This window comes from Psammomys obesus, unplaced genomic scaffold, assembly GCF_907164565.1.
Source record: "Psammomys obesus unplaced genomic scaffold, mPsaObe1.curated_primary_1811, whole genome shotgun sequence".
Classification (NCBI taxonomy): Eukaryota; Metazoa; Chordata; class Mammalia; order Rodentia; family Muridae; genus Psammomys; species Psammomys obesus.
In genome coordinates, this window is record NW_026592636.1 from 1,101,223 (window position 1) to 1,126,736 (window position 25,514).

A 25,514-nucleotide genomic window follows, 5' to 3' on the forward strand; every position below is an offset into this window, starting at 1 on the left:
AATAAAATAAAATAAAATAAAATAAAATAAAATAAAATAAAATAAAAACATCACTCAACGAATCGGTATAGCAGTACGATAGTTAGAAGGAGGATGTCCCCACAGGCACAGGACCCGATAGTACTGCTGTTTGGGAAGGTAGTGGAGCTTTGCTGGTGCAAGTACGTAAGTGGGGTGTGTGGAAGAGAGAGTTTATAGCCTCACCTCACTTCCAGTTTGCTCTCTCAGCTTCCTGCTCTGGCAGCCTGCTGCCATGCCTCCTTCATCATTCTGGACTCCTCCTAGAACCATAAGCCACCACCCGGAACCACCCCCCAAACTCCTTCCTTAAGTTGCCTTTGTTCGTGTTGTTTTATCACAGGAACAGAAACATATCTGCTGTAAGTGGCAATGAACTGACGACCCAGGCCACCCAGGGCTACCAGAAAGACCCTGTCTCAAAATGAAATAAAATAAACACAGCAAAGGGGCTGGAGAGCTGACTCGGAGGTTAAAAGCACTTGCTCTTCAACCATGACAACCTAAGTTTGGATCCCAGCACCCATAATGGGTGTCTCATAACTGTCTGTAGCTGCAGAGCCAAAGGATTTGAGTCCCTCTTCTGACCTCTGCATACACATCAGACAAATAAATAAACCCAACCCAAATGTCAAAAGCCTAACACCTATGATGGTGGCAGAGTCTTCTGGACTCTGCTAATGACACAACAGTGGGGACTCTTTCAAAGGCCAGTGTAGTAGAAAATGGTGCAGAGACTTCAGTAGACAGTTAGCAGCTTCTTAAGAAGTAAGCATTCGTTTGCCATATGATCTGGCAATTATACTCGTTGTTATTTACCCAAAAGAACTGAAAACTTATGTCCACACAGCCCACACACAGCTGTCTGTCTATAGCAGCTTTATTCCTATCTGCCAGACCTGGAAGCAAGATACCCTTTAGAAAAACAAATGGGTACCTCTAAACAATGCAGTATTAGTCAGTGCTAAGAAAACACGAGCTATCAGGCCATGAAAAGGCAGGGAGTAAACTTAAAACAGGCATTTCTATGAGAAAGCAGTGGCATTGCAAGTAATTACACAGACACCTGTCTCTGGTTCCTTACACAAATCTTCAAAGTTGTTTGGAATTTCCTGGGTGAAGGAGCATTTTTTGTTCCACTGAAAGGAAAGCCTTTAAATGGGGTCTGCTTGTCAAGAGAGTTCCAGCTGCCAAGGTTATGAAAGGAGAGGACAGAAGGCCTAGCTGATCTCCAGTGGCCTGAGACAGACTAATCAAACATACCTGTGTCATGAAGGCTCACAAGAACCCAAAGAAAGGAAGCTGTCAGGGTCACATGTAATCCTAGCATTTAGAAAGCTGAGGCAGGATAATCTGTTTGAAGCCAGACTAGGCTGTGAAAAGACCTTATCTCAATAAACAAACAAACAAACAAACAAACAAACAAGAAAAAACAACACAAAAAAAGCCTCAGCTGACTTTAAACCACTGTGCCAATAGCTGAACCGTCAAAAGAACTAGCAAAGGGTAGTCAGGGCGCAGAGGTGCACACCTGTAGTCCAGCACTTGGGGAGGCAGAGGCAGAGATGGATCTCTGTGAGTTTGAAGTCAGCCTGCTCTACCAAGTGAGTCCAGGACAGCCAGGGCTTCACAGAGAAACCCTGTCTCAAAAAATCAAAAAAGAACTAACGAAGACACACAGAATCCCAACAACACAGTCAAGGAACAGGAGGCAAAGCGTAAAGACTCCTGTGCCAGTGACTGAGGAATACAGAATGCTTTCCAGTATTAAGACCAAGTCCCCACCTGACACCAGAAACCAGCGTCCCACTCAGATGCACACATGTACTCTGCTGTGAGAACGAGTCTCCCCCAAATAGCAACTAAGCTATTGTATTGTGAAAAGTACAATCCACTTGGAAACAAGAAACACACTTTAAAAAAGGCGAGAAAGCTTATCAAAAGCGGGGCTGGAGAGATGCCTCAGTGGTTAAGAGCACTGTCTGCTCTTCCAGAGGTCCTGAGTTCAATTCCCGCAACTACATGGTGGCTCACAACCATCTCTACTGGGATCTGATGCTCTCTTCTGGCATACAGGCGTACATACAGAGTACTCATATACATTAAGAAAATAAATCTTTAGAAAGTTTATCAAAAGCTGCTCTAAGCACATGCTTTTAGAGCCAGCAGACAAGGCTGGGAGTGACAGTGCATGCTTTTAATCCCAGCCTTCCTCTAAGCTCAGCACTTGGAAGGTAGAGGCAGGCAGATCTCTGTGGGTTCGAGGCCAGTCTGGCATACATAGGAGTTTCAGGACACTGAGCTCCACAGTGAGAACCTGTCTCAAAACACAAAAACAAACAAACAAACAAAAAGAACAACAACAAACCCTAAAACAAACCAAAAGCCACTTAAACCAAAGAATGAGCTCCACCTATTAAGGAGTAAGATGGAACAAAGCAGAACAAACCAGAAGAAAGAATTATGGCAGGTGCTGGAAAGATGGCTTGGTGGTTAAGAGCACTTGCTGCTCTGCCAGAGGACCCAGGTTCAGTTCCCAGCACCACTGGTGACTCACAACAGCCTGTAACTCCAGTTCCAGGAACTCCAATACCCTCTTCCGATCTCCACAGACTCCTGCATGCATGTGTAGTGCTAAATGCACCCAGGCATGCATACATATGTACAGATTTTTTTTTAAATCTTGAAATAAAAATAAAAGAATGAAGGAAAGAGGCAACAAAGAATGGTCAAGGGTTAATAATGCAGACAGATCTAGAAGATCAACAGACTGGGCTGGCTGGTCTGAAATATTCCATATGCCATAGCACACCACTAAAATTCACTTCTCGGACTGGCAGCAGATGCTGCTGCTGTGCTGGACAGTGCAACTGGTAAGAGTCCACACAGGGGACATGCAGAAATGCCCTGGCTCCGTAGCCCCCAGGAAAGGAGGGCATTCCTACCTAGGGAGGGCAGAATCCTCACCCAGCCACACACATAGCAATGGGCTGGACTTCTGGGGGAATTATAACACTTTGTAACCTTTGAAAGGAAACACAGGAGAATGGTGGGAAGGAAGAAGGGAAGGGCTGGGAAGATGCAATCCCAGCAACAGGACACGAGGTGCGGAGATCACGAGTTCCAGGCTATAGAGAGGTCAGGGCTAGCTTGGGATGTCTAGTGAGACCCCAGACTCAGACTCAAACAAGAACAGGGATGAATCTGGATGAGAACTAAGGCTCTCTGTTCACTGAAAGGGAGTGGCAGGAAGGCTGTAAGACAGGAATGTTAGCAATACAGGTAAGTGAAAAGCTTAAAAGAGATGAGAATGTTTACAGACCATTCAGAAAAAAAGCCAACAACCCCAGGGGAAGGGGCAGGACAAGTGTCCAAATCATCATACACCACAAGAAGGTACCAAGATGATGTTGGGAGACTTTAGGAGAGGTATTCAAGTCACAGGTGCTACCTTCCAACACGCGCTTGACTGAATCAAAGGAAAGAAGGGGACACCAGTGAGCCAGGTGAAGGTGCATGGTCACTGGCAGATCTCACAAGCTCTATGTGAGAAGGATCAAGGCTGCCACCCTGAGAGGGCTTGGGGAGCCAAAACATTCCCTCTGTCGTGGGCTCATCTCAAAAACACAACCTGCGGGAAGGAACATGGCTCTCGAGGTTATCTACGTGGGCTCATCCGAAACACCAGAATCTGTCATGTAAGAACACAGAAGAGAGAAGACTGAACAGCAAAAGTGAGCAAAGGTAGAATGGTCAGCTCAGGTGGGGACCCAAGTCAGCGCCAGGTGGGACATGGGTCTGTAACACTGAGGCCCAGACCTCTCCGGCGCACACCTTCATGCTGCTTGATGACCTACAACCATGTTCCTTGAGTCTGGTTTTCTTGAGTTAAAGAGTGGCCAGCAGGGGGTGCTAGCACGAAGGGGAAGGGCCCTGTGCTCAGAGTGCCGCTATGGTGGAAGGACAGAGGGCAGGATGAGGCCCTCACTTCTGTCTCAAGGAGGTTTTTCCAAGAGTGGGAAACTTCGCAAGTGGGACAGCCACAGCTGCACTGCCAACTACAAGCTGCTGCTCACTTCACCTTCAATTGCTGCCTCTGCTTTCTGCTGCCAAGAAATGTGGGGGAAGATCTGGTGGATCACTGTGGAATGGGGAAAATGCATTCCAAGTAGAAGTGTTAGGAGGGAGCATGAGAAAGAGGGAGCTGCAATATGGGTTCACAGGGCCAGGCTCAACTGCTACGGTGCTGAGCTCCATGCCCAGAGAATAGGACTAGAGAGTCTACGGTTCCCAAATGGAATGGGGCACTGACTGAGCAGCCAAGAACGGAGCTACAGGCCAGGGTCACGTTGATTCTGAATGCAGGTCAGTCTTGTGTAGCATGTGACGTTTTATACATATGGGTTGTCCAGGACCCCAGAAGAGCTCACCTGCACACAGCTGTCTACTTCCTCTGCAGAGGTGCTGGAGTGCACAGCCTGTTCCAGTGGTTCTGTGGCAAGCTTCACAGAGTTCTGGATCCGCTCCAGCATCTGCCTCTTGTCCGGATCTGTTGTCTCACTCAGCTTGACTGAAAATGGCTACAACCGTAAGAACATATGGAACACGTTAGGCGTGGTGCAGAACCCCGCATCTTAAAGCTGACTCAAGGTATCAGAATATTGTGTTCCCACTCTCCAGGCTTTAGCTCCCAACCCAGGTAGGTCTGCTGCCTCTCTTCACGTGTGGCTAGGCAGGATGCTTAACCTTACTGAGCAGGTTGCCCCCATGCAAAATGGGTGTACATCCAGCAAACCCTAACAGCTAGGATCACCTTCATGTCAAAGGTGTCCTGGCTCCCTCAGTGCCCAGTCCTGTCAGCCCAAAGATAGCTATGCTCTAACTTCAGGCCTAATTTCTCCCCAGGGACAATGCCATGAGCACCCCAGCAGTTGTCACTGTAGTTGCTAACAGGGGTGTGTGTTGGGAAGCAGAATGAACTGTTCTCACCAGAAGTAGGATGGTTTAAGAGAGAAATGCCTTCTAAAGGTATTCGAACACTCAGCCCCAAGGTGGTGGTGCTGTCTGGGGAGGTTTAGAGGGTGCAGCCTGGCTGGAGAGAGTAAGTCACCGGGGGTGGGCTCTGAGAGCCTGAAGCCATGCCCTACTACTTCCAGTTTTCTCCCTCTGCTTTGTGCTTGTGTTGAAGAATGTGAGCTCTCAGCTTCCTGCTCCTGCTCCCATGCCTGCCAACTGCTGCCCTGCTTCCCTGTCACGATGGGCTCATCACTCTGGAACCGTAAGCCAAAGTAAACTTCTGTAAGTTGCCTCAGTCACAGTGTTTTATCACAGTAACAGAAAAATAACCAAGACACTGTAATATGAGGAACTGTGCGTTAAAAGGAGGCTCATTGGGAGCAAAGGTGTGAAACTGAAACAATATACTTCCTCAGTGGAGATTACAGCACCGTGAATGCCATGAGGATTTACAGATCAAGTGTCTGTCTTGTAGTCAGAACTGGGCATCAGATTGCTTGTGACCTTTGGACTGAGGACCAGACAGCAGTTCTGTCAGGTACTACCAAGAAGGATGGGGATGGATCAGATCTTTCCCCTAAGCAACAGGAGCCCGCCTACTCCCCAGCATGCCTTGCAGAAGAACTCGGCCCTTGTGACTGTCTTATAGGCCTGGCAGGTTTTAGTGCCCTAGTGAGGCAGACTTGAGTACTGTCTTGGGAATGACTGCCAGGTCAAAAACCACCCTAGTCAGGGGCCTACACAGGCCCGAAGTGGCACCAGGAGGATGCAAGGGTGGTATCCAGGGCCTCTACCTTCAGGGCAGCGTGGACATCCTTCAGGAGCTGAGCAGCCGCGGGCTTCTGTTCCCGATACTGCTCGAACAGGTAGTTCTGCCGCGCCCGCCTGATGATCTGTAGAGGTGGGAGACTGGTTACGATCAGAGTCCACTCCCTCCCATGTACAGAACACCACTATTACATTGCAACTCTGAGTGAGGGTGAAGAGTCATGGGACAGCCACGGGTCCCAAACACTGTGGCACAGTGGGACACCATTACCACCCTCCATCTGCACCTGCAAAGGGGGCCGAGGTCTACTGTGAACACCTGGGTCACTGAGGCTGCAGCTAACAAGATACAGAGTGGACCTCCTCCACAAAGAACCAGGAGTTAAGGACAGTTCGCCGGTGCCCCGAATGTGCAGTTTCCAGCGCATCTAAGCACCTATGCAAATGACCCTTCATCTGCATAGACTGTGGTATCAGTTCACTGCAGGGATTCAGGGTTTATTAGGTCAGACCTGAGCCTCTGCTCTCAGCTCATCTGTCCATCCATGTAGCCCAAGCAGTCCTGCAAACTCCCTGTGAAGTTCAGACTGGCCTCAAACTTACAATCTTCCCGTCTCAGCCTCCTAAGCGATGCCTGGCAGCTGTATTTCCGTATCTGAAAGTCCTGCTTCCTTTCATGTCACCCAATCAGACCTGAGTATTAATACAGGCGCCCCCTTTACCTTATCATCAATGTCTGTGATGTTCATGCAGTAGAAGACATCATACTGGAAGTAATCCCTCAGCACCCTCCTCAGGATGTCGAAAGAGATATAGGACCTAAAGCAGTGGAAAGCACGATTTCCCGGTTAGCACATACTGCCCGTGCGTTGGACATGGCAAGAACACGCACAGGCTAGGCACCCTAAAACCAGAAACACCCCCAAATCCCAAGTTTTCTAAGCACCCACATGATACCACAAATAGAAACTTCCATGCTAAGAAATGATGTTTCCTGAACAAAACTGTTAAGAATTAAAATTACCTTTAGGCTATGTATATAAAATGTACATGAAACAAATAAATGCTCTGTTTGGGTATGGGCTCCATCTCCAGGACCTTTTGTTTATATGCATATAGTCCAAAATCTGAAAACCTCTGCAGCCCTTGGCACTTCTGGAACCAGGCGCCTGGGCTAAGAAAACTCAGCTTGTTAAGAGCACAATCCATGGCCTTTACCCCATTAGCCATCAACTCTGAAAAGTCACATCCATGAACGTGTGTGTCTGTGTGTGGCAGGGAAGGGGGTCACAGCCCACTACACCTAAGGTCTACATGTCATGGACACAACGCACGTCCACTGGGGTAGAGACAGTATCTGGGTGGATTTCAGAATGGCAACCACAGGCCCTGTGCACTTCCCCTTCCTGTCTTTAATCCTCCACCAGTGTCGATCCTTCGGCATCAACCTACCTGGCATGTCCCATGTGAGATGCATCATAGACAGTCGGCCCACAGCAGTACCAGGTCACCTTCTTCCCATCTTGAGGTATAAATACATCCTTGTTAAAAAACAAGGAATGCCATCACCAGAAACTCAAGAAACTCCACAGCACAGCAAGAGGAGCCACAAACAGCACAGTGATTGCCTAGGGCCATTTAGTTGTAAGGTAGGATCTGGCTTTGAATTCACAATCCTTCTACCTCCCAAATACCTGGATGATAGGCCTGAGCTTCAACCAGCAAGACCCTCCTGTCTCCTATTTTACTGATAAAACTTGTGGCACTCAGTAAGCTGTGTAGTGGGAGCCTGGTGAGGACAGCTTTACCCCCTTCTCCCTGGGATTTACGCCTCTTCCTCAGAGTTCAGAAGGGAGCACAGTTGCTGTTGTGAAAATGTGAGCTTAGCAAAAATTGCAGCTAACAAGTACCACCCTGAACCCTAACTGCTCCAGACAACCACTTCAGGAGTTGGCACTGATGTTGTTTTCTCCAGATAAAGAACAGAAGGCCCAGAGCAGTTAGCCAGGGTCTGTCCCTCCCCAAGGAGCCTGGCTTAGAGGCCAGAGCATCCCAACACTCTCAGACTTCTCTGGGGGTGTCACTGTAATGAGTTACGTAAGGAGATGGGACCTGTCCCGGCCATGCCTCCTGCTTGCTAAGCATGTCATCCACTACTCAGCCAGGGGCCTAGAGAGATGAATGTATACTGCTACAAAACTCCTGAATTTAGTTCTCAGCTCACAACCATCTGTAGCTTCAGCTCCAAGGGCTTGGGAAGCCTCTGGCCTTGTGGTCACTGTATTCCTATGCTCATACCTCCACACAAACACACACATATGTACATAATTAAAAAAAAAAAACATAAAACAATAGTAATAACCATCCCACAACTGAAGAGCTTTCTAAAGCCTGTGCCACAATGGCTGTGAGCTAAGCAGAACAAACCATGATGAGCCTATGAAGTCCAGAGGCTGTGCTGGCTTCCTGGCACATGCTGGGTTCCAACACCACGTGGCAGGTTTGCCACTCTGCCTAATCTACTTGGCTTAGGATAATGTATGAAAGCCATGAGTCCTGAAAGCTGCCAGCACTTGGCTCAGCTGTGATGACCTTGAGCACTCACGCCTGGGCAATGCTGTAGGCCAGCAGGCAGGCTTCCCCAAAGCACTGTGTTTGAGGTATCTGTGCCCTAGTTTCAGGGCGCAGCTCTGTCTGGGTTGCAGAGTCCACAGCACAGGAATAACAGAAGGACCCTGAACCTAAACTGAGAGAACATGGGAGCCGTATGGTCAACAGACTATGGTTAGCTCTGCAAGTGCACAGGGCATCCCATCCTTCTTACCTTGTTCCGGGTGAGGCTGTTGTAGAGACGGAGCTTGCAGGGCTCAGTTCCTGGTGGAGGGGACCACTGAGGCTGCACTCGCCGTCCTTTACCTGGAGGAAGAGCAGACAGGTCACACAGCAGCACCCTGTATACAAGTGGGTCACCTCCAGCTCTCAACACCTGGGTTCAACAATGAGACAGGTTCTCACTTTGTAGCCCAGGCTTTCCTGGAACTTCCCATGTAGTTCTGGTGGACTCAAACTAAGGATCCTCCAGCCTCAGCCTCCCCAGTGCTGGTTTATGATTTTCAGGTCACATTCTGCATAGTGCTGTGTCCCAGCAAACAAGACTTCCAGTGAGACTCAAGAACACCCACATGGCATGCCACACACATCCCACCACCCCTTGGTCATGCACCCATCTAGTCATACATGATGCTGCCCATGCCCATAGGCTCTGACCATGACATGGCAGTGGCACTGAAGCCCTGGATGCACCTAGCTCTCAGGATCTTTTGCTTGGACAAGGTAAGAGTGTGGACTCTTTGTGACACACAGGCCATCTCTAAGTCACCAGGTTAAACAAAGGTCAGGTTAAGAATGGTCTCTAGCCTTGCCTTATCCCTGTCCTTGGCATTAAATCTGGCCTGGCCCTTAACTGACTCTAAGCTTTGGATATAAGCCTATTGCACCTCCACCCTGACCCAGGCTGGTAAACACTGGCTTGGCAGGCTCCACAGCCCAGCTTCTTTCTCTCAGGCAGTGCCTGTTCTCTGGATACTACACGGCACAGTATCTCCCTAGTGTCTGAGGCCTGAAAGTCCTTCCCCAAAGACAGACCTGCTTCTAGCCCTGAGAAAGGCTGTCCTTAATCCGCATGCCTAGGAACTCTGAGATGGCACAAGAGTGATGCTTTTTAAGCCTCACAATCTCAGTCCAGGAAAGCAGCCTGAAGCCCATGGGGAAACAAACCATGTGATTGTCCACAGCCTGTCCCTGTGCTCTGCAGAGGATGTCTACCTTCCTTCTTATCCTTGCTGACAGCCAGGCCCTGTGCTGCTGCCCTAGGCAAGTCTACTGCATGGATGTCATTGGGCCATCTGAAGCAGACCATAATGCACCTTGGTAAGGCGCCCTGTCCACCAGCCCCCTCATCTCTGTTGAGCACAGGATGACCTGGCCCTGGTCATCCCTCATCATGGATACTTCTCTTGCCTCTGGCCACCTCTGACTCCCATGCAAACTTGTCTGGAAGTGAAACCACACCTGAGCATGTCTGCCTGTTGATTCCACTTGGAGAGTCACAGAGAAATTTGTTATGGGCACAGGCCATTTTCAGGCTCCAGTCCTTGCCTAGATCACACTAGACAGAGTAGAGGCCACTGGTAACTAACAGGCTAAAGATAAAGGAGAGGACTGCCACTGTATGGGGGCACATGACAGAGGCGACAGCAGCCAGTCGCAAGCAGGAGCTCCTTCCTCCCAGGAAGTTCAGGATCCCATCACAGGCGGCCACAGACTGGGATGGAGGAAAACCCCAAACCTTTCATCAGACACCAAGTTCAGTCTCAGCCTTACTCTATAAGGCACCCTTATAGAAAAATCTCTTTCTGTGATTTGATGGAGGATTCTGAAACTTTTCTTCCTCATAGGACCCAGAGGTGACACCAAGAAGGGAGGTGCTGCTGCGTTCTCACAGGAAAAGACACACTGCCAAGGGCTGCTACGCAGATGGCTGTCACAGGCTCCACAGCCAGTGAAAGGCTTCAAGGCCATCTGGCAGAGACATTCTGGTTTGAAAAAGAGTGCAGCAGGGCAAGATATACCGAAGACTGCCTTGCACAGGTTCTCTGGGTCAACAGGGCACACACAGGTTATGTTCTTAGGCTGAACCTCACGACCCAACGAGCCATAGCAGCCTCCTAGGGGTTGTCAGCCTGTTTAGGTTTCTTCTGAAACAGTATCACTCCAGAAAAACACATGGAAACAGTCCCACTGCAGGCCAGGTGCCATGCTGGCATGTTAGTTGTGTTGAGAGTGTCACTGACCTAGCAGGCAGCCTTACAGCACAGACAGCTACACTTGGAAAATGGGATGCAAGAGGCTGGAGGTCTAAAGATGGAGAAGCTGCTGGGAAGCAACAGCCAGCCCCAGGAGTGTGAGGTAATGCAGGCAGCTTGAGCCCCAGGTAATGGCCACCTGCCTGGGAGGAAGAACTCAGGACTGGAACCTTCCTAAATACTTCGCCTTGGCTTCCAACAGACCCTCTCCTCAGTGACAGTATGCCTGTCGCTCTAGAAGAGCTGGAAGAAGTAAGGAGACAAATGTGCTGGGCCTCAGGTCCAGGGGAGAGCTCGCACGCTGAACCATAGAGGTTAACAAGGTGCCAAGAAGAGAAAGAGGAGGAGGGGAGGCTGGTGGGAAATGGGATGGCTCCTTGGGAAGGGGACCACAAAAGCTAAGAAGAACATATACATTTTCCATGTTCAAGAGGACAGTTTGCAGCCAGGCCTGGTGGTACACACCTTTAATCCCAGCACTCAAGGAGGCAGAGGCAGGCAGCTCACTGTGAGTTCCAGGCCAGCCTGGTCTACAAAGTCCAGGATAGCCAAGGCTACACAGAGAAACTATGTCTCAAAAAACAAAGCAAAGGGGGCTGAAGAGATGGCTCAGTGGTTAAGAGCACTGTCTGTCCTTCCAAAGGACCCGGGTTCAAGACCCAGCACCCACATGGCAGCTCAAAACTGTCTGTAATGCCTATTCCAAGGGATTTGACACCTTCACAATAATGCACATAAAGTTAAATAAATAAAAAAATATTAAAAAAACAAAACAAAAAATAAACAAATAAAGACACGTTGCTCCTGAGGCCTTGGCCTTAAGGAGGGGAGGCTGGTAAAAGCGAGCTGTGGCGTAAGAGCAGCAAACAGTAGGAATGATGGGCTGTGCTGGTGAGCAAGCTTGAAGTGGGAAGGTGTTCTGATTTGGAGAACATACTTTAGAAGACACTCAGGATCAGAGAGACCGCCAATCCTCACAGCCGCGTGGAAGCAGACAGAACTACTGTCAATCCAGAGGCAAGGAGCAGACACTAGATTCTGGAGCCTGGGCCTGCCAAAAGCCAGTAAACGGTTACAGGCAGCCCAGCTCCAGCCAGGCTTTTGTATGCTTTGCTTAACGGATCTGACCTAACCCATCTTCACAAGCTTAAATGGTCCTGATGGTCTTGTGGGCAGCTGTGGTGCTGGAGGAAGCAGGACAATCCTGCTCGTGCTGTCCTTGGTCCATCCTCCAATCAACAGCATCCCTCAGAGAAGCCCCAGTAGACAGTGCCTGGCTGTAGTGGGGGACGCTTCTCTTCATAGGTCATGAGGCCCCTGAGAAGCAATGCTCTGTTGTGTCTCCTGCCACGGATAGCGGCATGTCTATTCGGTTTTTACCAGGACCATAAAGGAAGCCTAGACAGGTGGCTGTTGAGGCCAGGGCCCAGGGCGCAGGGCCCTCATCTCCTTCCTACCACTATGACTTGGAGTTTGGGGCACAGTGTTCAGACAATCTGTGCAGTGAAAATTTTGTTTTCTTTAAAAACTCAGTAATGTTATGCAAGTGTTTTTGTTTTAATCCCAAGTGTGGGATTTTAGTTTGGCCTGTGGTTTGTCCACAGCTGATAACCACCTCCCATGGAGCATGGTGTTTGCCAACTGGTAATGGCCAGCCTTGTGCAGCACGGAGAGGAGCATGGTCTAAGATACTGCGGGATAGAAACACGAGCCCAGAGTAAGAAGAGGTGGCAGTTTAGAGAGAAACCAGAGACAGACACTGTGGCAGCTTAGAGGAGACAGGTGGAGCAGACTGCTTGCTGCGTTTGCAGTTGATGGAGACTAGTATAGCACCAAAATACACTGACCCTAAACAGCCAGAAGTAAAGGGGTAAGTACCCCCTCTCCCCACTAATCTTCTCTCTCTTACCTAGGGTTAAAGGGTTGGTGGGAGGAAGGTAGAGGCCTAAATAAATCTGACTTCCTGAACCCTTGGGAGAAGATACCTGGGACACAGTGCTGGACACAGGGACAGCAGACATCCAGGGAAGACTATCTATGCAGGCACACCTTCCACCCAGGCTGGAGCAGGGTTTTACTTAAGATAACCCAGAAAAACCCAGACACCTCCTGACCCTAAGGGTCCCTTCCACATGCTCTAAGTTCCCCACCCCAAGTCTGCAAAGCCCCAGGGAGGCTGCCAGCAGGGACTACCACAAGCCAACAGTCAGCTCTCTCTACCTAAAGGAGAAAGATATTGTTGCCATGGGAAACTGGGGCTCCAGGGACTCAGGTGGTTTCAGGAGGGGGCACCCAGAGAAGGGAGCATTCTCATATGGCCAGATCAAGGTGATTAACTATTTGGGTCCCAAGCCAAAGCCTCTCCAGTAGCTTCTTCCCATCCTAACAACTGTGCCCAGGGACACAAGCAGTACCCACAGGCATGGCTGCTGACTTCATCTTAAAGCAGAGACAGGAGACTTATGTGTTTTTTGAAAGGTTCAATGTCAGTGAATACAGCTCTAATATTTAGTGACATTGCACCTATAGAGAAACAAATGTTAATTTATGGGACTAAAGACAAGAACAAAGACTCACTATCAGTCAAGCATTAGCTGAACCCCAAGACAGGCTTGTAGCACCATGCAATGTGACTCCGAAGTGGTCCCTGGTCATGGTGGCTCTGAACCCTGACATTCTGGCACTCTACCAGACCCAGGAAGCATGGCTTCTGCCCCATGGGAACACTTGACTGAAACATGGAGGTAAGCCTCCAGCAAGATATCCACTGTCCTGGAGCACCTCATGCCCTTGACCTTGGAGCAGAGGTCGCTGCTGTTACTCACTTGCTTGGAGCCTGCAGGGCTCGTCTCTGCCTTGGGGGCCACCCAGGAGCGCTTCTATGTGCCTGAACCACCGAGCCACGTGGAAGAGCCTTGAGTCAGCGGGAGGGGCCGAGAGCTGCCTGAACACGTCCACATCTGCCTGGGAGAGGGAGTACCCCTGGACATAGCTACGCGTGCTGAGGTGTTGGTCCAGGGCCTGCACCCTGGCTGCCTCGTCACTAATGTTCAGAATGGACTTGTAGTCGGCAGCTGCAAAGACAGAGGGCACAGGATGTCAGGCCAGAGGGCAGGCAACCCATGACATCAGGCAGGCAAGCAAGCAGGCAGAAGGACACATGATGTTTGGCAGGTGAGTGGAGAAGATGTAATATCAGACAGGCAGGCAAGAGGGCATGGGACAGAAAAAGGAAGAGGTCACAGGATGCCAGGCATGCACACAGAAAGCTGTCCAGGAACAAGATCCAGACAGTAGTGTGTCAAAGCCCTTCCCCGAATGTCAGACAACCAGAGAGGAAGGACCACAGGGTGGGTATGCAGAGGAAGGCAGGAGGAAGGCAGGGTGACAGTGGAGCAGGTCAGGTTTCCTCCTAGGACCCTACAGAAAGATTTCAGATGTATATTGAGGTGATCTGCAGTGCTATGAGTCATCTCGAATGCAGGAATTAGGTACTTTAAAATGGCTAACTTGACTCACTGTGATATACACCTTTAATCCCAGCAGAGGCAGAGGTAGCCAGATCTCTAGGAGATATGGTTCAGTGGCAGAGCACTTACCTAGCAAGTATTAAGGCTCTGGGCTTGATGCCCAGCACCACAAAATAAACAAATTGATGAAATGACTACGTGTATGCTATGGAGAGGGTGGCAGCTGAAGAGCCCTCAGCATATGACACCGCCATGCGTACGCCTGTAGACACTGGAACAAACATGGCAAGATACGACATCCCTAGGTTGTCTAAGCCCACTTGAGAGTGCTCAGGGATGCCAGGAGGAACTGCTGACCCCTTCACTGGGGCACCTGCTACAAAGGGTGTTAACAGCTGGGGCTCCCATCACCCACAACCCTGAGAGTGTATAAACTCCAGGGTGATATTCTACAGGAGCTAACAGCAGGACAAAGCTCCTGTCATGACTGAACATTTACGCCGTGCCCTGGCTAGTTTTATGTCAACCTCGTGTAAGCCAGTCATTCGGGAGAAGGGAACCTCAGCTGGGAACATTCCGCCAGCAGACTGGCCTATGAGCAAGCCTGTGGTACATTTTCTGAATCAGTAATTGAGAGCTAGCCCCTTGTGGTGGTGCCACCCCTGGGTAAATAGACCCGGATATGTAAGAAAGCAGGCTGAGCAAGCATGAGTGAGTAAACAGCACTCTCCCCTGGCCTCTGCATCAGCAACTGCCTCCCAGTTCCCACCCTGCTTTCTCAGCTATATAGAATGTGACCTGAGAGTTGTTAGCTGAAACAAACCCTTTCTTCCCAAGTGGTTTTTGGTCATGGTATTTTATTACAGCAATAGAAGCCCTAAGAAGCACGGCAAGTCCTGCATCTTTTCCCACCTGAGCGAGTAGTCCTCCCTTTCTCTTTAAATAACAAACACCCTCTGCTAGATAGAACCAGAACAGCACTCTCAGATCCTGCCCGGGTGGCAGTCAGTGAGGAAGACACTTCGCCACTTTAACAAATGTCTGGCTCTGTGTATCTCTCTGCATGGAGAAGTTAGGGTTAGGCACTGCCCCCAGACTCTGCCTCCCTGTGCTGGGGCAAATATATAGCATCAGATGGAGCCTGGCCCCAGCCCACGAACATGAGCAGCACCCAAGCCTGACTTTCCCGTGGGTTTCATTTGCCTCGGCTCATCCCTCACAGACACCTTCCTACTCTGGCTCAGGGGGCAGACACGTGCTGATGATTTATCACTCTGCTACATGCAGCCATCAAACCCCAGCTACCTGGGTCAGTTACGGTGGAGATGACAGCTCATAAGCAACGCTACTGCCTCTCAGAGCCTGTACCCTTTCCTCCAGCTGAGCCTTCCCTTCCTACACCCAGCACACACTGACTGGCCTGGACCAAGCCCACTGCTCCTAGAACAGACAGCAGAGTGCAGGCAGGGCGACATGTTTCTTGCCAACAAGTGAGCGGAGCTTCGTGGAGCAGTGAGGTCCAGAGAATGAAACAGGAAGCTACAGCAGAGCGGCTACCCTAGGCCCAGGACAGAAACCTCCCCCAGCTCTGAAGGTAGACACTGCCAAACACAGGCTCTCCAGACATTCCAGACAGCGACCTGACAAGCACTGATGGGTCCCCATCTGTCTTTCTTCCTCAAGCACAAAGAGCCACCCTTCCAGGGGATTCAAAAGTAGCCATGGCTCTATACGGCCAAAGGGGCCCAAAGCTTCATTGTTCCCCTTAGATGAGTGCCAACTGTGTCCCTTTCCAGAGCACCCTACCCAGCCAGCAGCTGGATCCATATCCTTCACCACAGTTCTCGAGTAGCAGTTTGGGCCCAGGTCCCCTCTCAACTGCAAGCCCACCTCACAGTCCAGACCTTCAGTCCAGCATGGCCTTCCTTGCTGAGAAAGAGTCCATCTCTGTTTCCCAAAAATCTTGCCTTACCAGATCACAGGCCAGACCTCACACTGGCCCCAGGCATGGCACCTGAGGCTCTTCTGGGAAGTATATGCTCCTCCAGACACAGCTAAGGCCCTCACTTCCTTCCCCAGTTCAGCGCCTGCTGCCAGGACGTCTCACCCTTTCTACCTGCACACTGCCTCTCCCCTCATTGCCTGCTGCTTCCCAGCCACGCGCTGTGCTTTGCTCACCACTGTATCTTCGGCACCCAGAACTTGGTCTGGACTTTTTCAGACATTTGGCAGAGCTGTGAGGGCATGACTGGCAGAGGGCTGGCATTTCAGCTATAGCTTTGGGGCTCACTGTACCTTTCCCAGGAAGGACCCTAACACAGAGTCAGCATTGGGAATGGCTAGCCTTCACCTCCATGGATGGCTTGGCTGGTGACTACTACCCAAAGATACAGGGATCGAAGAACAAGGAAGGTACTTCTCACTCAGACCTGCCAATGGCCAAGCAATGCCAAGCAACAGACAGAGCCCCTGTCCCTGCAAAGGTGTCAGGGGAACCTGGGGAGTCCCAAGGACAAGTTAGTTCTTCCAGCTTCCACCCCCAGCTTCAGTTTCCCTTCCTTCTTCAAACATGTGGCCCTCAGGGTCCAGTTGTAGGCTTTCAAGAATAGCCTCTTGTTCCAGGCCCTCAGCCCCAGGTGAAGGTGCTAGATCCATGCCTACTGCTCTAGGAGGAGGGCCCTTCAGCTGTATTCTTGTGACTCTGCCTCTAGGCCACTTGGGTGAAGTTAGTAGGATATCTCTTTCCAGATAAAAAAGCTACCCAGGGAGGAAGGCAGTTCGCGCCTAGCAGTCCCTGAGCACCACTGAGCCAGGCCCACCCATTAAAACCCCAAACCTTTACTCCATCCTCATCTCCATCACTTCTGTTTTCTACTCTAGGCACTCACCAGTTCCCCTAATGATAAAAGCACCCACATCACCCTTAAACTGCAATGCCAGTGTGGGGAAATAGCACTGGTAAAGAACAGGCTGCAGGGCGCTCTGGGAGATGGGCCTAGCCCACAGGCTAAGCACCTGCCTTCTTTAGAAGGAACCACACTTAACAACCGCCTTGTATAGCCTTGGAGCACTAAGGGCAATTACACTTACAGAATGCTTTATAAACCTCTGGCAAAAAGCCAGCACCCCGCTTGCTGCTGTCATTACGGTAATTGCTCCTGCATTACGATGATTGTAATCACTGAAGCACTCCAGAGGCTCCCTGGAGGAATGTGCCAGACTACAGGATCCCAAAGGCTCTGTGTAGAGCAGCCTAGACCTCTGGGAGGGAACACCGTCTGGCCAGGTGAGCATGGGTTAACTGAGAATACATAAGGTGGTCCAACTGTAGCTGTGCAGACACTCCTGGAAGAAATGCCTAGAACAGGCCAGCTTTCTCAGGGTAGTTGGTTGAGCCATTCTCCAGCTGTTCATTGCTCAGCAACAGGAGAATTCCTACCGGGTCCATTCTGCAAACTTGATGTCACCAGGACCCATCACACATCATGCCCAAACTACTCTGTCTCCACAGAAGGGTAAATCACTGCCAGGCAGATCTGCAGTTTCTTCTCTGAGCATACAAAGAACAGAGCTCTCTGGTGGGGCTGTCCTGGGGTGGACAGTAGCTGACGCCGCTTATAAAGCCTTGGCCAAACAGCCACTGAGATTGCACAGCGAAGAAGCAAACTCACATCAAATGACTCATAGTCCTAACATGAGGAAGGACAGCCAGGCAGCACCCCGCCTGGCTCTCTCCATCAGCATTCATACCTGCTCTCAGGACCTAGCCCTACCCCAAGAAAGCATTCCTGGAGCAGTTCCCCAAGCTCCCCAGGGGTAAGCTTCAACTTGACAGAGGGCTACACTGTCACTTGCTCTTGACCCTCTGCTTGCTACCGCCGCTACTGCTAAGGGCCCCTCAAATACCTGTACCCACAGATTGCTCCCTCCCGGCAAAAGCACCCCACAGTCTCCTCTCGCTGCTCCTGCTCCTCCTATCCCTATGGGGTTCACGCCCACTATTGCCACTGCTGCTCAAGAGGCCAGAAAACACTTGTTCACCAGAGGCTACTGCCATAAACGACATCCTGGGAACACAAGGCCATAGATGAGCAAATATCTTGCATCCTTCAAAAAAGGTCCATTTTGCTCTGTTCTACTATTTTCCTGTACTTAGCAACTGGAGTCAACCTGATCATTCTAAGAGAATCTGCAAAAAAGCTGCTGCACGGTGGCTAAAGTCCCTGCACCAAGGGACAGCTGGCCCTGTCTCCAGTTGTGACTCTAGCAGACTCAATCACTTCGCTTTTCTGGTCCTCAGGGTGCTCCTCTGCACAGGAAGGGTCACAAGAAACACAGGCGCCGTTACCGTTGCGCTGGGACTTGTGCTAAGACAGGGTGTGTGTTAGGTATGAGTATAAAGACTGTCTGGTTAAACTGTGGGAAAGATCAGGTGTCTGAGATGAGCTCCACCTATCGGAAGTCCTGAAATAAGCCTGCTCCACTGTGCTCCATGTCACCCAGAACTTGGGCTATCTCTGAGGAAACAGAAAGGTAAAAAGCAGACACTCAAATGCCCTCAAGTCGCAACTGTTGCTTTCCAGTTTCCAAGTGGTTTTTATGTTGTTTGAAGACAGGATCTCATGTAGTCCGAGCTGCTCTCAAACTGGTAACCCCCTTCCTTGTATCCCAGAGTGTGAGAATTACTCCTAAAATCTACACACAGCTTTCTTGGATTTGTCAAAAATGGCCATCTTCCCTGAGTTTCTTTTTTATTTCTTTTTTGTTTGTTTGTTTGTTTGTTTGTTTGAGACAAAGTTTCACTATGTATCAGTAACTGGCCTAGACTTGCTATGTAGACCGGGCTAGTCTTGAATTCCCAGAGATCCCCTTACCCTCTGCCTCTGGAGCACTAGAATTACAGAAGGACAGGCACACGCTACCGTACCCACCACTGACTATTCCTGGACTTTCATGGAGGTTTCAACTATTGGATTATATTCCCTCAAGCATCTCCCTTGTGATCTCTGTGGAGATTTTATTTCTAGTCTCGTTTCTCTTGTTTCTAATTTGGGGCCCATAGTTCCAGAGAGCTAGATTCCATAACCACATTGGTGGAGAGCATGGCAACAAGCAGGAAGCAGGCATGGCACTAGAGCAGTAGCTAAAAGCTCACATCTTGAAAAGGGGCAGAAATAACTGGGGAACAACAGAGGTCTTTTGAAACTTCAAAACACACTCCAGTGGCATGCTTCCTCCAACAAGGCTACTTCATAATTCTTCCCCAACATCTTTTTTGTTTGTTTGTTTTGTACTGTTTTTTTTTTTTTTTGTTGTTGTTGTTGTTTTGTTTTTGAGACAGGGTTTCTCGGGGTAGCCCGGACTGGTTGTCCTGGACTCGTTTTAGAGAACAGGCTGGCCTCAAACTCAGAGCAATGCACCAGCCTCTGCCTCCTGAGTTCTGGGATTGAAGGTGTGCTAGCTATCTTCCCCAACATATCTATCACCTAGGGACAAAGCATTCAAATACATGAACTCATTTAAACCACAGCATATGCACATTTTTATTTAAAAGCCAAAGAGGAAGCTGGGTGGTGGAGATGCACGCCTTTAATCCCAGCACGCTGAGAAGCAGAGGCAGGTGGATTGCTGTAGGTCTCTGTGAGGTCAGCCTGGTCTACAAAGTGAGTCCAGGACAGCCCAGGCTACACAGAGAAACTCTTTCTCAAAAAACAAAAACCAACAACAAAAAGCCAAAGAGGAAGCTGGACAAGGTGTCACAATACCTGTTAAGAGGCAAGGGGATCAGGATTTCAAGGTCATTTATCAGATGAAGACCAGCCTGGGCTATATGAAATGTTGTCCCAAATAAATAAATAAATAAATAAATAAATAAATAAATAAATAAATAAATAAATAAATAAATAATAGGTAGATAGATAGATAGATAGATAGATAGATAGATAGATAAATTGATTGATCCACCTGTGGGTGGGAGGTGCAGAGTCTCATTTTTGACACACCTGGTTCTTACCCATCAGGCCCTGTCCTAAGTTCTTCCTATGAACTCATTCAATGCCCACACCACCCTCAGAGGCAGGAACCATTTCTTGTGTTGTGAGCAGGAGTACATTTGTGCTCCCAGACCTGTTGGGCAGCTCAGGGTGGAGCTGCTGGCCATGGTGCTGTGTTATAGGAATCTAACAGCTGCTCTTCGTGGTGGACACAGCTAGAATCCAGGTATGCCAGTTGAGTGGAATGATGGGAATACAAGAGCAGGCACAGGCTAAGCAGCCATGTCATCTGCGTGGCACACATCACAGGGTACTCAAGTGGTCAGAACCACCTACCTCGAACCCATCAAGGGCACAGGAACAACAAAGCACCACAGGATGCCAGAAAGATCATGGTATACCCGAGAGGTCACAACTCACATCTACTATCTACCTGCACCACCCAGACTAAAACCTACAGTGAGCTTTCTACCTTTGAAGGTTTGCTTCTGACCTTTCAGGATCTGGGCCAAGACCTCTTCTTTCTAGAACCCACTTGCTGAAAAGACAGTGAGAAAAGACACTGCTCTTCAGCGATGTGCCAAGGCCCAAGTCTACCCTTGAGTGACATAAGTGACTGCCTCCTGAGGGAGCCTCTCAATTGGCATTAAATTAGACAGTGATGCTCTGACTAGACAAGTCCCTGTGGTGACTGCTGGCCACACTGGAGATTAAAGCCTTCATAAAACCCCAAGCTCTTTCATGTATGTGTACATGGAGCCCTTACTTCCTCTGCCCTACTTCCCTAAGTACCAACCTCAGGTGCCCTTCCACCCACCTGCTTGGGCAGAAGACCAAAACAATCTTTGGGCCTTTGCCTCACCCCCAAAGTCCAGCCAGGGCAGGGGGTGGGGAGTTGAGGTCTCACCCAGGCACCAGCTGGAGCCAGGCTATTTGATACAGGACCATCTCTCCCAATGCTAGGTATCTAAGACTTTAGCCTTAAGCTAACCAGGGAATTGAAGCTGAGGAAGGGATGAGCTTATAGAACAGGAGTCAGGTCACCACCAAGCAAAGACTCTAGCTTCAGGGAGTCGTGGCAGCAAAGACGCTGGCCATCCCCAGGGCTTTGGTCTGGCACCGTCCACTTGAGCCACAGTTGTCACCTGAGAGCCCTGAACTAGCCACTAACCCACCTGAGGACCCATCATTCCTAATAACCCCAGATCCCTGGCTTACCTCTACCCACTCCAGCCCCTGTCAAATTCAGACCCCTGGCCTGCCACGACTCACTTGGACCATCACTGTTTCCAGAGTCCTGGCCTACCCACTCCCCAAACAAGTACCCTCCACCCTAGAGCCCTAGCCGGTCACTTCCCGCCCAAAGATCCTCTCTACCCGACAGCCTTGGCCTGCCACTGCCCATTTGGGCCATCGTTACCCTCAGATCCCTGGTCTGGGTACTGCCCACTTGGGGCATTGCTGTCCTCACAGCCCCGCAGTTTTCGCACAAAACTCTCCCACAAAACTCACCCTGCTCCGCGGAGGAACCTGCCATCACTGGAATTCCCGACCCGCGGCTGCCGCCACCAACCCTTTCCAGAATCTGATGCAACCGCGGCGCCGGAAGTCCCGCCCCATCAGTTTTCCGGGCATGCCTGTAGCTAGGCAACCGCGACTCTGACAACGGCGTGGGGCATGATGGGAGAATACTCTTGTCTACGCTAGAGCCGTACTGGGCGGGACGAAAAAAAAAAAAAAAAAGAGCTGAGAGGGGCGGGACGAAGCGAGGGAATGGGCGGGGCAAGAAGCTGGGAAGAGGGGCGGGGCGAAGCTACTAGACAGTAAGAAAGTGCAAGGAAAGGAACCTGGCAAGGGACTTCGTGAATGGAGGGGAGGGGCGGGGAAGGTGTCAGTCTCTGAAACTGAGTCCCTAAGAGGCTACAAGCCAGATAACAGACTCCTCCCTGTTACACAATCTCCTAAACCCATTTCTTTCCTATTTGTATGATGTCACCTTCCAAGACTCACCACCAGAGGGAGGTTTGCGAAAGGAAATGAGAAGTAGTATTTTAGAAACAGCCAGCTACATAGTGAGACCCTGTCTCAAAATGGTTTTTTTTCTCTGTTGGAGTGTTGGAGAGATGGTTCCATGCTTAAGAGCATGGCTGCTCTTCTGGAGGACCCGGGTTCGATTTCTAGCACTCTCACAACTGCTCACAACCTGTTGTGACTCCAGTTTCAGGGGATCCCAATCCTCTTTGGCCTTCCTGGGCTTTGCATGCATGTGGCGCAAAAAGCATACATGCAGGCAAGAAAGAAAAATAAGTCTTAAAAAAAAAAGAAAAATCATGTGTTTGGCAACCATACTCTAATTCCAGCAACTCAGGAGGGAGAAGCAGGCAGTTCTCAGTGAGTTCCAGGCCAGTCATGGCTACAGAATAAGACCTTGTCTCCAACTGCAGCTGTGGAGCACTCCCGTAATCCCAGCGCTGGAGGAGGCAGAGGCAGGCGTATATATGGGAGTTTGAAGCCAGCCTGGTCTACAAACCGAGCCAGGACAGCCAAGGCTACACAGAGAGACCCTGTCTCAGGAGAAACAAACAAAACAAAACAAAACCCAAAACAAACAAGCAAACAAAATCCTGTCTCAATATAAATAAACAAATGTTATATGGTAATATAAATATATATATAATAACTTGATCACAAAATATATTGCTAACTTTTACAACCTCAAAATCCTATCTTTAGTACCTTTAGTATCTTTATTTTCTTTTAAAAATTCTTTTAAACTTATTTTTATGTGTATAGATGTTTTGCTGGCATCTAGGTCTGTGGAGTACCTTAGGAGGCCAGAAAAGGGCGAAAGACTCTCCACCAATGGAATGGGAGATACCTGTGATCGTGAGCTGCCAGGTGAGTGGGTGCTGGAAACCAAGCCCTGGTCCACAGGAAGATTAGTCAGGCTCTTAACCACTGAGCTGTTTCTCCAGCCCTATAGTGCCAGTACTTGAAAAAGTAAATTTAGCCCAGAGTGTAGCAGGGTTCCAGACATTAGCACAACTGACTCCATGATGGAAGTATCATTCAGACTGTAAAACTTAACACATAGACAGCACCACCTGCCAAAACTAAAAGAAAGAGCTAATCCATAAGAGTCCATAGTTCTGGGAAAGTCTCTAAATGTACTACCTTGCTTTTTGGTTTCTGTAATTCTGTTTCTGTCTAACAATTCTTGTTAACTGAACTTTGTCAACCCAGAACATGGTTTTTCTGTTTAAAAGCTCACCCTGAGAAAGGCTCAGTGCTACACTGGGATCCTGAACATCCAGTGTAGTTGCTGGCCAGCTAATAGAGACTTTCTATTGGCTTCAACCCATGTCTGAGCAGTCTTCTCTGGTGAATACCCCACAATACAGAGCGGGATGGTGACACATGCTTGCAATCCTAGCACTTGAGAAAACTGAGGAAGGAGGATTGCCACAAATTTGAAGGCAGCCTGGGCTAGTTCCAGGCTAGCATAGGCTGAGAGTGGGACCCTGTTTTAAAAATTAAAAACAAAAACCAACTGCCAACAACAACAAAAATAACTTGTAACTTTCGATGGGGAAAATTTTGGTGAACACCCACAGTAAAATAAAGTTCTCTTCTCCACGTGTAAGGAACTCAGAGAGTTTGTGTGTCTCTCTCTGCGCATATCATTGCTCTTTTCTTCCAAGAACTCCAAGCTCTAGCTTTCGTTGTTCTGGCTGTCACAGATGACTGTGTGTTTGAGGCTTGGGCTGCACAGATAGCCAGCCTGGGCTAGGAGTGAGGTCAGGTATGAAAAACCATAAAATGATGGCTCAGCAATTAAGAGTATATAGTGCTCTTTCAGAGAACCAGAGTTCAGTTCCCAGCTCACAACTGCCTTTTAACTCCAGTTTACAAGGAATGCAACTCCTCTGACTTCCAAGGGCACCTGCACTCATATGTGTATGCCCTCAGGGACATATACACTAATTACTGCAATATAAACACAATAACCAAGTGTAATAGCACACATTATTAATAGCAACATTTGTCTAGAGTCCAGCTAGGGTTACAGAGTGGAATCCTGTCTCAACAACAACAAAGAATGAGACAGAGACAGAGTAACGGCCTGGCAGTGGTAGCACACACCTTTAATCCCAGCACTCAGGAGGCAGCCTAGTCTACAGAATGAGTTCCAGGACAGCCAGAGATACACAGACAAAATTGTCTCAAAAAAGAGAAAATAAAAGAAAAAGCAAAGCAAAGAAAAAAAGAAAACAAACAAACAAAAAACCCTGTTGGGTATGATGGTGTACATTTTCTTTCCTTTTTTTTCTTATTTATTTATTTATTTATTTATTTATTTATTTATTTATTTGTTTATTTATTTATTTATTTATTTATTTATTCAAGACAAGGTTTCTTTGTGTATCCTTGGCTGTGCTGGACTCACTCTGTAGACTAGGCTGGCCTGGAACTCACAGAGATCTGCCTACCTCTGCCTCCCTGGGTACTGGGATTACAGGTGTGTCCCTCCACAACCTGCTGATGGTGTACATCTTTAGCCCCAGCACTCAGGAAGCAGAGGAAGGCACATCTCTGTGAGTTCCAGGCCAGCCAGGGTTACTACAGAGTAAGATCCAGTCTCAGAGAGAAACACAGAGACAGAGAAATACCCAAGAAAAGCAACTTAAGGGAAAGTTTGTTTTGGCTCACGGTACATTCACCCCTTAATTAACTGGATCTAGGAATTTCCTCTGAGATGTGCCTGTAGTCACCTGCTGGGCAGCTTTAGATTATGTCGTACTGAAAAACAGAATTAACCATCATGGGGTTGGAGAGAGGACTCAGTGGAACTTGGGTTTGATTACTGGTGTCCATGTAGCTTTTGGTAACCAGCTGTAATTCCAGTTCCAGAGGTTCCAAGGCCCTTATGGCTTCCTCAGGCACCAGGTATGAATGTAGACAGATACACATGCAGGGTAAACCCCTTGTCCTGGTTAGTTTGTCAACTTGACAAAAGCTAGAGTTATCTGAAAAAAATGGAACCACAGTTGAAAAAAAAATACCTCCATAAGATTGGCCTACAGGCAAGCCTATGGGGCATTTTCTTTTTTTGAGGCAGGGTCTCTCTCTCTCTATGTAGCCTTGACTGTCCTGGAACTTACATGTAGACCAGAATGGTCTGGAACTCATAAAGATTTTGCCTCCGCTTTCCATGTGGGGATTAAAGGTGTGTGCCACTATGCCTAGCTACATTTTGTTGAAAAAATGACTGATGTGCGAGGGCCCAGCCCACATCAGTGGGCGGTGCATTTTTGGTTATTAATATTCATTATTGAATTATCTTTTAATTAAACAGCGGTTATACCAGCTGTATACCCAAATGA

At 49.0% G+C, this 25,514-nt stretch overlaps 1 protein-coding gene across 3 annotated transcripts in view; it reads right to left on the reverse strand.

Moving 5' to 3' along the window:
- Positions 1-21,734, reverse strand: part of Cars1 (cysteinyl-tRNA synthetase 1) — a 46,523-nt gene extending 24,789 nt beyond the window's left edge. For 2 of the 3 annotated variants that reach the window (XM_055614690.1, XM_055614689.1), the window contains exons 1-7: positions 21,643-21,734; positions 13,493-13,741; positions 8,627-8,718; positions 7,255-7,343; positions 6,525-6,621; positions 5,829-5,927; positions 4,449-4,598 (exon numbers count right to left, since the gene is read on the reverse strand). In XM_055614690.1, the coding sequence (XP_055470665.1) occupies positions 4,449-4,598; positions 5,829-5,927; positions 6,525-6,621; positions 7,255-7,343; positions 8,627-8,718; positions 13,493-13,741; positions 21,643-21,667 (801 nt within the window). In that variant the 5' untranslated portion in view covers positions 21,668-21,734. The remainder of the gene's footprint in view (positions 1-4,448; positions 4,599-5,828; positions 5,928-6,524; positions 6,622-7,254; positions 7,344-8,626; positions 8,719-13,492; positions 13,742-21,642) is intronic. The other variant, XM_055614691.1, reaches the window with a different exon arrangement.
- Between the last annotated feature and the right edge of the window lie 3,780 nt (positions 21,735-25,514).